Here is an 11370-nt window from a genome sequence, read left to right as displayed (position 1 = left end):
TTCCTTAGCAAGTATTTCCTCATGTAAGATATCCATATAAAAGATCTTTGTTCGAATAATTCAAACATTTACGGAAAAATAAACAAAATTCTTACATTTCACTAAAAAATAAAAGTTATTTAGTTTACAATTATACCACTAATACTCAAATCAAGACTACATGGATATTCAAAAAAACGGAGTATGTTATGGTGAACACAACAAGCACACACTACCTCTAATTGCTCATCCTACAAAAGTTTTGTAAAATCGAATACAACAAAAAAACAGTATCCAAGCTTTTAGTACTACGAAATAAAAAACACAATTACTTTAGTAAGGAACAAATAAAGAAACAAAGTCTCTTGTAACACCATGAGATCAAAATGATGAGATGGCATAAATCATTTGGCAAATAAAGGTGAACACAATCCTGTGAGTGGCATAGGCTGTGCTGTGTCAGAGATGGGCGTGTGGTTTTGAAAATCCATACGATGTGGCACTTGAAAAATCTCACTGTGTATGTGTGCTCTAAGGCCTTGGTTTACAGAAACATACAATCATTTCATGCCGCCCTCTTGCCCCCGTTGTGTTCCGTACCCTTGCGCCTGTTGTTCCTGCTCTAGACCAGGTGTGTGTGGAGTGATGCCGGTTTGAACCCAGAGGAATACATTAGGCTGAAAGACATCCACAGGCCCGGGCCAGCGAGATGGATTCCATTTAAGTAACTTGTAGTTTTCCCAAACGTAAGTGCGTGACTCTGACACCCACACAGGTGTTTCACTACGCCACCCACTCAGCTAATGTCCAAACCAAACAAACCATTAAACCAAACAAACAAACACTATGGAAAAAAACAACTTTTGCTAAATCTGTGTTTTAAAATATCCACTGACACACGACTAAAGTAACATCTTCTGACAACAGGGAAAAAATATTTTAAATACATACCAGACCCACAATCTCTTAATCTAATTCTTAATTTTCAAGAACATGAAGAACAATTAAATCATTACAAAACAAATAATACCAATACAACCCTTTTCTTCTTAAAAAAGGCAAACAATTAAACTCATATTTAAAAAAAAAAAAAAAAAAAAACACAAAACACAGTGTCTGCCCTGTCATCTTCTCCACATATTCATTTGGTTAAGCATGCATATATTTATATATATATTTATGGATTGATTTTTTTATATTTATCTAGAGAGATGTATCAGTTTGTCTGTCTGTTCCCTCTCTTGTTTTCCTCAGCTCAACCCTGTCCGCTTCCCCCAGATTTGAGAAGAGCAAAGTGCGTTCAACATCTCTGGGCCAATAAAGCCTTTGAGTCTGCAGACTGCATGCTTCTGAGGAGAAACAACTAACAATCTCAGGGAAACACCACATTGGATGTGTGAAGAGAGACAACAACACAACAAATGAAAGGAAACAGGGAAACAAATGGCAACTAGTTCTGGAACTCTGTCTCTCTATGGCGCCGTCAGAACACAATCACTAGATCCGTAATGGTGCCATCAGAACACAATCACTAGATCCGTAATGGTGCCATCAGAACACAATCACTAGATCCGTAATGGCAAATGGATGCAGACACGTGTTGTTGTGCATCTGTAGCTCCTGTGACAGGAAGGCAAGAAAGAGATGCCCCAAAGATCAGGCTCCGCCCAAAGAGCAGGCTCCACCCAAAGATCAGGCTCCGCCCAAAGAGCAGGCTCCACCCAAAGAGCAGGCTCCACCGGACTGGATTCAGACCCAGAACGGATTCAGACCCAGAGCGGATTCAGACCCAGAGCGGATTCAGACCCAGAACGGATTCAGACCCAGAGCGGATTCAGAACCGAAGCAGAGTCAGACCCGGTCTTGGCTGGATGCAGTTGCTCGTCCACTGCAGTTTGGGGTCACATTATAGACTTAAAGGCATAATACAGGTGAACACATGGCCAATGGTGTACATTCCTCCTGTGTCTCTTCTCTCTCTCTTTCTCTCTCTCTCTGTCTCTCTCTCTCTCTCTCTGTCTCTGTCTGTCTCTATCTGTCTCTATTTGGATGAGAAGTATTGTGTATGGCACTTGATGTGCAGTCTGCAACACGAAAGCTAAGAAAGCCTCAATGTGCTTTAAAAGGTTCACTGCAGCGCGTTTGAGCCAGAAAAAACATTCATCTGTCATGAAGTGATGATTCTGAACCCCACGCACCTGACCCCTGACCCCTGACCCCTAACCCCACCCGTACACCCACCCCACCCCTCCCTCCGACCCCCTTTGCCTTATACAATCGAGGTCATTAAGGAATAGTGCAACCTACTGAAAGTATACTGTGTGCATGCAAAATGATCTAGGACAATTCTTCGCTATGACAATTCTATTTGTTTTGTCATCGTCTCTGTGTTTTATTACACTTTTTATTGTGTAAACTACAAAAGAAGAGAAACACACACACACACACACACACACACACACACACACATAATAAGAAATCATTTTAAGAGTTATTTCTTGGTCTACCGATGGACTCAAAAGTAAAGAAAAATCCAAAGGAACTGAAGTCCGGCTAAGACAGACATGTCTTGGTTGTTTGCATTCATTATGAGAGGTGGGCACACAGAGGTCACCAGGAGCGATAAGACATACACAGGCCATCAGCGACGTGCGGCTGACCCCCAGGTGTCGAGATGAGCCCAAGAGGGGGAGAGGGGAGGGGAGAGGGGGAGAGGGGGGAGAGAGGAGGAGAGGGGGGGAGAGGAGGAGAGGGGGAGATGGGTTGGGGGAGGGGGGGAGAGGGGAGATGGGTTGGGGAGAGTCTGTGTCGACCCAAGGTGGCATGCACGACAATGTCATTCAAGGAAAAGAAATGTGTGTGTTTACGGTCTTGTGTGTGTTTTCGGTCTTTTCTTTTTCTACGGTTTTCTGCTGCTTCTTCGTCCTCATTTTCTGATTCTTCTTCCTCATCTGTTTTTTTTCTTCTAGTTGTCATCGTTGTTGTTGTTTATTAATTCCTGCATTCATGGTGGGGATCTCCAGATGGTCACACATCAGTTCACTCCAACACGATCTGCAAAGCAACACAGCAATGGCTCGCTCAATATAAAAGCATTTTCACTCAACAAAACAGAATCAATGAGGATTCTATTTGGGCGCATGCTTGAGGCCAACAAAATACTCTTCTATAAATATCTGACTCTGCCGCCATAACTGCGTAGGATGCTGAAACTCTTAAATCCTGCCAAGATCACCATTACAAGTCAAACAAGGGAGGACTGTGGAGGCACTGCCGGCCAGCAAACTCAGGAATTCAGTAAAACACAATTTGTGTTAATGTGTAAGTATTTGTGTGTGTGTGTGTGTGTGTGTGTGTGTGTGTTAGTGTGTGTGTGTGTGTGTGTGTGTGTGTGTGTATGTGTGTGTTAGTGTGTGTGTGTGTGTTAGTGTGTGTGTGTGTGTGTGTGTGTGTGTGTGTGTAGTGTGTGTGTGTGTGTTAGTGTGTGTGTGTGTGATCATGGGAACTTACTGCTCGCGAAAGTGGAACGTCTACATCTGAGTCACGTATTTGTGACTAGTCAGATGCTCAGCAGATATTATTGGAATCTAGGGGGAGAACACAGAACACACAGAACGTCAACACTGTGCAGGGAAACCACACACCAACAAATGACACAGGTCTTTGCAGACTCAACAACATCAGGTGGTTTTGTGTTTTAAATCCCCATCGTAAGAGCCCTCAGCGTAGGATGAGCAGAGCGGAAGGGTGGGCAGGGGAGGTGTTCATCACTAGAGGTGAAGACTTGGCCCACGCTCACACACAACTGTTCTTCCAAGAAGAGGCCCACAACACGTGCTGTGCTGGAAAGCTAGAGAGATAGAGTGAGAAGGGCTTAACGCAATAAAGTATCTATAATAAAAAATAATAATAATAATAATAATAATAATAATAATAATAATAATAATAATAATAATAATAAAGTTTTATTTGTATAGCTAACGCTAACACACATAAAAACAGGGTCTCCAGGATAAGACGGCCGCTCATATGGCAAAAAGCACTACTACTTGAATTTCCCTTGGGGATCAATAAAAGTATCTATCTATCTATCTATCTATCTATCTATCTATCTATCTATCTACTGTTGGGCTTCTATCATGGGACTTGTCTGAGCTGAGAAGGTTTATACTTTCACAGAACGCCAATGATTGAAGTAACTGGACCAATATTACCCCAAATAGTAAAGCTCATGTGTTTCTGTCCACTTCTTAATTCATCTTATTTTTTAAATCCCCCAACATAGAACAACACTAATTTCTCCCTCTTAAGCTAGATCACAGCAGCACAAAAGCAGATGTTTGTAAGGGGTTGACAGTGTGTGTGTGTGTGTGTGTGTGTGTGTGTGAGAGAGAGAGAAAGAAAATCGTGACCACCGAGCCTTGTGACACAATCAGCAAAAGGCGACAGAAAAGTACAGAGAGAAGCAGAGATCGCTCACATTTATCAGAGGCGACCAGGGGAAAGAGCCGTGCAAGGAGCCTGTGTGTGTGTGTGTGTGTGTGTGTGTGTGTGTGTGTGTGTGTGTGTGTTGTGTGTGTGTGTGTGTGTGTGTGTGTGTGTGTGTGTGTGTGTGTCTTAGTGTGTCTTGTGTGTGTGTGTGTGTGTTGTGTGTGTGTGTGTGTGTGTGTGTGTGTGTGTGTGTGTGTGTGTGTGTGTGTGTGTGTGTGTGTGTGTGTGTGTGTGTGTGTTAGTGTGTTGTGTGTGTGTGTGTTAGTGTGTGTGTGTGTGTGTGTGTGTGTTAGTGTGTGTGTGTGTGTGTGTGTGTGTGTGTGTGTGTTAGTGTGTGTGTGTGTGTGTGTGTGTGTGTGTGTGTGTGTTAGTGTGTGTGTGTGTGTTAGTGTGTTGTGTGTGTGTGTGTTGTGTGTGTGTGTGTGTGTTAGTGTGTGTGTGTGTGTGTGTGACGTACAGGACACAGCATATAGAGAGCACTTTGTTATTAATCTAAGGATGATGAGCTCGTTCATACATACCAAATGCATATACTCATGGGCTGTCGACTTTGATACTGGCGAGTCCTCGAAAATGAGAAGGGATGAGAGTTTCAAATTAAATTGGGCTCAGGAAATGGATGGTTACTATCCTCCTATCAAGGACCGTAATAAATACTTGTCTGTAAGCCTGTACTGTACGGTTTCACTAGGCTGCACTTTATTTCTATTTCTTTTCTGAAAGGCTAAACAGAGCTGCTGAAGATGCCTAAAATACTGTAGCAGGATCTGTGTCAGCAAGTAGGTCAACATGATGGGGAAGCTCCTTCTGAAAGACCTGCCTCACGCAGGACCCTGCTGCTCTACAGGGCTATGGGTCAGAGCTCAACCGCCCCCCCCCCCCCCCAAACAATCCAGAGGGTATTGTACACACCATGATTAGGGGTTATGACTAAATCCATTGGGGTGTACTACAAATTGACCATAGGGGTATGTTAATACTAAATCCAGAGGTGCATTACTATTTGGCAAACAGAGGTAAAGGTTTGTGACGATTGCTTTTGCCTTTGCTTATCATTTAATGTAGTTGGTTGCAGTTTAATTTAAAAATTTTGCTTAAACAAAATGTCCACCGGGAATGTTCACCTCTGTTTGTCCAATTTGAAAGCACTTCTGCCTTTAAGAAGTGCTTTCAACAAAAAAAACTGATTCAAAACAAACAGACATACAAACAAATGTGAAACAAAGGCGTTTTAAGGGAGCAAACCTGATTGGCTGTGGCGAAGGGTACACTTGAGGCGGATGAGGTGGCAGCGGACACAGTGGCTGGCGTAGCACCGTGCATCATGGGAACTTGGTAGGGGGGAAAATCAAAACAAGGCCGATGAACAGAGAGGTGTAGACGTGACATTAAAACAGAGAGGTGTAGACGTGACATTAAAACAGAAAGGATCACATTGTTTTGACTAAATGGCCGTGTGATGAGTAGAGATTAACGTCAGGCTCTATCAGTGACAAGCTGTCTAGTACATTAGAGAGACATGCTGTTGTACTGCAAAGCAAGGGGCCACATTCCACAGCGAGGAAAATAGATCAAAATAATACCTCATTCTAATGCAGTACATTTAACATCAGTAACTTTGCATACATTCTACTCTGTTCTGATGTGCATTTAAAGTTTTTACTCAGTAAGAGGGGAATTCTGGCATACAACCAGTAGCACAATAAACAGATTTAAAACACAGCCACTAGTTTATATAAATATATATATTTAAGTTTCTTCGATGAGAGGGATACATTCTGGCATGAGTATTTACTTGTATGAATGTAACTGTTCTAGCTATAAGACAAAGTAATGACAATGTTTCATTACTCAATGTTTCAGAACTCAATGTTTCAGCACTCAATGTTTCAGCACTGTTTCAGCACTTAATGTTTCAGCACTCAGTGTTTCAGTACTCAATGATTTAGCACACAATGTGCTCAGTGATTCAATAGTCAGTGTTTTTGTACTCAGTGTTTCAGTACTAAGTGTTTTAGCACTCAATATTGTGGTACTCAATGATTCAGTACACAATGTGGTCAATGTTTCAGTATTCAATGTTTCAGCATCCAGTGTGTCAGTACTCAATGTGCTCAATGATTTAGTAGTCAATGTTTTAGTACTCAGTGTTTCAGTACTAAGTGTTTCAGCACTCAATGATTCAGCACACAATGTGGTCAATGTTGCAGTACTCAATGATTCAGTACACAATGTGCTCAATGATTCAGTACTCAATGATATAGTACTCAATGACTCATTACTCAGTGTTTCAGTACTCAGTGTTTCAGCACTCAATATTACAGTACTTAATGTGCTCAATGATCCAGTAATCAATGTTTCAGTACTCAATTATTCAGTACCCAATATCAAACTATAAACAGGCTCTTCTGGCTTACACTTTCTTTTTTAGTCTCTCTCCCTCTTGGCATGTGGTTTGAGTGTGAGTGCCCATAAAAGAAAAAAAAAACAAAACACACCAATTGAAGAAAGATACACCAGCACCTACCAACACTTGCTGCAGGTGTCATGCACAATATTGAGCCTGGTCGTCATGCATTGTGACAGGAGGAGGGTCAGAAAGGGGGAGAGTGAGGAGGAGAGGTCACACAGGCCAGCACGCCCAGTCATTAGAGACAGTGGACAAAGAACAGACAAGGAAGAGAGTAAGATCCTGGGGAAAAGGTCAAGGTCAACATCAAGGCCATAGTCAGGAGGTGCAGAGGACACAGTTTCTCAGCTATTTCAATTAGTCTACAAACAGTGCTGAACAACTTGAGACATATTTATCTGGGGTCCTGTGAAACTGTACAACATGCTGTTCTGTTCTATTCTGTTCTATTCTGTTCATGTCCTGTAGAACATGCTATTCTATTCTGTTCATATCCTGTGCAACATGCTGTTCTATTCTATTCATGTCCTGTACAACATGCTGTTGTGTTCTATTCTGTTCTGTTCTGTTCATATCCTGTGCAACATGCTGTTCTATTCTATTCATGTCCTGTACAACATGCTGTTGTGTTCTATTCTGTTCTATTCTGTTCATGTCCTGTGCAACATGCTGTTCTATTCTATTCTGTTCTATTCTGTTCATGTCCTGTGCAACATGCTGTTGTGTTCTATTCTGTTCTATTCTGTTCATGTCCTGTGCAACATGCTATTCTATTCTATTCATGTCCTGTACAACATGCTATTCTACTCTGTTCATGTCCTGTAGAACATGCTGTTCTATTCTTTTCTGTTTATGTCCTGGACATCTAGTTAGGTGGTGGATGGATGTGGCCTGCCTGTGTGTGTGTGTGTGTGTGTGTGTGTGTGTGTGTGTGTGTGTGTGTGTGGGTGTGTGTGTTGAAGCCATCCTGGAGTCTGCCAAGCACAAGCCAGTGTGCGCTGTGCCCACTGATCTCATCGCCCTGATGGCATGGAATCACTAGTGCTGGCAGTGGGGCTATTTTTAGGGCCGTCGGATGGGGGTGGGGTGGCGTGGGGTGACATGGGGTGACATGGGGTGGGGTTGGGTGAAGCGGTGGGGGCAGGGGGCTGGTACGTGAGTGTGTGTGTGTAGGTATGTGAGTGTGTGTGTGTGTGTGTGTGTGTGTGTGTGTGTGTGTGCATGCTTATGAGATTTGGTAATGATGGTTCATCCTGACTGCTCCAGCATAGCTCTGTGAGTTAGACACAATGCAGTGTCTGTGTGTGTGTGGTGTGTGTGTGTGTGTGTGTGTGTGTGTGTGTGTGAAAAGAGTGAGTAATCACAGGAAACACCAGTAAACATGAATTCCCATAGTGTGTCTATGTCTATGCTTTGCATGGGTGCACAGCTAGTAGATGTAGCAGTGAGCTTATTGAAGTCTAAGGCTGAATTTGATTCTCTTTTCATGTTTGGTTAAGTGAATGTGTGTGTGTGTGTGTGTGTGTGTGTGTGTGTGTCTGGCTGAATTTGATTCTCTTTTCATGTTTAGAACGGTTCCTTTCTGAGTGAAATGAGTGAAAGTCTTGCTAAGAGCTGTTTGGATTCCCTCAAAGGGATGATCCAGAGTTAAAGCAGCCTGGGGTCTATTTATGGACGATAACATGTTCAAACTTCTGTTCGGGAGCAAAATAATGTTAATCGCAGGAGTTTTGAGCTAGACTGTGGTTTGCATTAGCAACTACATTAGCCTGTAGCAGCGGGCATGGGGCAAATAAAATAAACTGACAAGGCTCAAAATGGCCTTACACTTTAGTGGATTGGGTGTACAGAGAGGTTACAACAAGGACTGTTTCTGAAGGCAGCGCATTGCCTTACTTCGTGTTCTGGTAACGTTAAATTGCCTCAACTTCTTCCAGGGTTGTTCTGGTAACGTTAAATCAATGGGCACGTTCAACTTCTTCCAGGGTTGTGTTCTGGGAACGTTAAATCAATGGGCACGTTCAACTTCTTCCAGGGTTGTGTTCTGGTAACGTTAAATCAATGGGCACAGTCAACTTCTTCCAGGGTTGTGTTCTGGTAGAGCTAAATCAGGGCACGTTCAACTTCTCCGAGGGTTGTGTTCTGGTAGAGCTAAATCAGGGCATGTTCAACTTCTTCCGTTGTTGTGCAGATCTGGCTGGACGTGATGCTTGTTTGTATTGTAAGATGCTGCCAGATCTGTGCAGTGCTACCAGAACTCCAACACACCCACTGATTTGTGCTACCTAGCTAAAGCTAGCTAAAATAGATAGTGAAGTTGCAGTGGTGCTTCCACAAGTTTTTTGTATCGCACTGGACTGAATTTCCTAGAGCTTTATTTGTTGCTGAATGATGGATATGGATAATGTGGATCAGTATCTCTTTTGTAGGTCATAGCATGCTGAACTAGGTCATAATTATGCCTTTGTGAAACTCAGCCCAGGACAGAGGGATGAGAGAATGCAGTGACTGATTAGCGTCTATGTTAGTGGTTACACAGCCAGTAAACAATGTGGTTAGCATACAGAAATGTTATTAGCCTGTGTTAAAAAACCTCCACCCATTCACGTCATAGTGCACTAGTGAATAACCACAATAGAATTACTCACTATAGAGTAAATAACTACCATAGAGTTACTATAGAGTGAAAAACCACCATAGAGGTACTCATTATAATGAGTGCATTATGTGTTGAATAAGCACCATACAGTTACTCACAATACTGTATAGTGCACTATGCAAGAAAATAACTACCATAGAGTTACTATAGAGTGAAAAAACACCACAGAGGTACTTACTGTACAGTAAATAACTACCATAGAGTTACTCACTATATAGACCGTTTCAATCTGTTCCAAGGGTTTCAGGTTGAAACGTTCAAAACCAATGCAGATACTTTGAAATGAAAATGAATCAGACTTTAGCCTAATGCTCTACAAAACAAGTGTCTTTTTTTGTCCCCAAGTTACCATTAGGTCAATGTTGTTTTCTGTTGTTTCCACCGGAAGGGCCATTGAAATGGCTATAAGGGTCTATAGGGAATAATCACCATAGAGGTACTCATGATACTGTATAGCGCACTACTGTATATAGGGAATAATCACCATAGAGGTACTCACAATACTGAATATAGTGAATAATCACCATAGAGTTACTCATGATACTGAATACAGTAAATAATCACCATAGAGGTACTCACAATACTGTATATAGTGAATAATCACCATAGAGTTACTCATAATACTGTATATAGTGAATAATCACCATAGAGTTACTCCCGATACTGTATAGCACACTATGTATGTCAGGGTCTTGTGGGGTCAGGGCTGAAAGGTCAAAGGTGAATGTGCGCGTGAGGGCGCCCCCTACCTGACGGTATGAAGGCGGCCTGCTGCTGGAACTGCATGTTGGAGAGAGCCTGGTGGTACTGGAACATGCCAGCGTTGAACATGGCAGTGGCACCGTTGGTTTTTTCAAGTGCGGGTCTCTTTGGTAACGGAGGCAAGATGGACGGCAGTCCCTGCCAATCAGATGGAGGGGAAAGGGGCGGAGTGACAGGTGAAGTGGAGAAATAGAGAGAACATACATCTTGTTAGAGGTCAAGAAAGCACCTTTGCCATGTATTGCACATCAATGTCTTTGTTTTAACAACCAGCAAGCAAGCGCTGGGCTACTCTGCTCTGTTTAAAGCAAGACAGTGGTGCAGACACTAGACTAATGTGCACATCAATGAATATATACCATGTCATAAACAAACGAAGCACAAAGAACAACACCACCATAGTAAAGTATACAAATAAGGCAGGCATTATTCTCCCAAAGCTGTACTCAAATAGACATCGACACTGCCACTGTGATGCCTGAGGGATTCAGGAAGATGCACCAGACAGAAGCCGAATCTCAGTCACACCGAAACCAGACCTGAGCCAGACCTGAGCCAGACCTGAGCCGAACCTGGCCCGGAACTGGCCACTGATTGGCCAGGCCCATCCCAAATCAGGGTCAGATCTGTCTCTGATTGGCCAGGCCCATCCCAAATCAGGGTCAGATCGTCTCTGATTGGCCAGGTCCATACCAAATCAGGTCAGATCTGGTTGAGGACTGAAACTCGGTAGGAGAAATGGCCTTTTAAAGCATAACAAGGGCAAACTGAAGCAACAAGGGAAAGGAGATTAACAAGGCTGCGCTACTGGCTCCTTGATAGAGAAGTCTACACCATGTTAACTATTGCTCTATGGGAGCACCCATTCCCAAACTAGACATGCAGGACTAGAAGCTAGAAACAAGGATCAACATGCAAGATAATTAAATATTACTTTGACTCTCACATAAAAGAAAAGTCATGCCACATCACATGTAACATACTACTAAATGTTCCTCCAATCTTCTTATATTGAGGTAGAAGTGATGAATTGACTGTGATGGGCTAGGCTTATTTGTTATTCTGAAAG

At 42.6% G+C, this 11370-nt stretch overlaps 1 protein-coding gene across 10 annotated transcripts in view; it reads right to left on the bottom strand.

Moving 5' to 3' along the window:
• Positions 1–2237: 2237 nt before the first annotated feature.
• LOC125308118 (muscleblind-like protein 1) overlaps positions 2238–11370 on the bottom strand; it is a 95499-nt gene continuing 86366 nt past the window's right edge. For 2 of the 10 annotated variants that reach the window (XM_048264389.1, XM_048264393.1), the window contains 6 exons: positions 10289–10439; positions 6998–7033; positions 5716–5801; positions 4992–5036; positions 3490–3566; positions 2238–3033 (listed from right to left, as the gene is read on the bottom strand). In XM_048264389.1, coding sequence (XP_048120346.1) covers positions 3510–3566; positions 4992–5036; positions 5716–5801; positions 6998–7033; positions 10289–10439 — 375 coding nt within the window. In that variant the 3' untranslated portion in view covers positions 2238–3033; positions 3490–3509. The remainder of the gene's footprint in view (positions 3034–3489; positions 3567–4991; positions 5037–5715; positions 5802–6997; positions 7034–10288; positions 10440–11370) is intronic. The other 8 variants (XM_048264392.1, XM_048264397.1, XM_048264390.1 and 5 more) reach the window with 5 other exon arrangements.

This window comes from Alosa alosa, chromosome 15 (assembly GCF_017589495.1).
Source record: "Alosa alosa isolate M-15738 ecotype Scorff River chromosome 15, AALO_Geno_1.1, whole genome shotgun sequence".
NCBI lineage: Eukaryota > Metazoa > Chordata > Actinopteri > Clupeiformes > Clupeidae > Alosa > Alosa alosa.
This window is presented reverse-complemented; position numbering and strand designations above follow the sequence as displayed.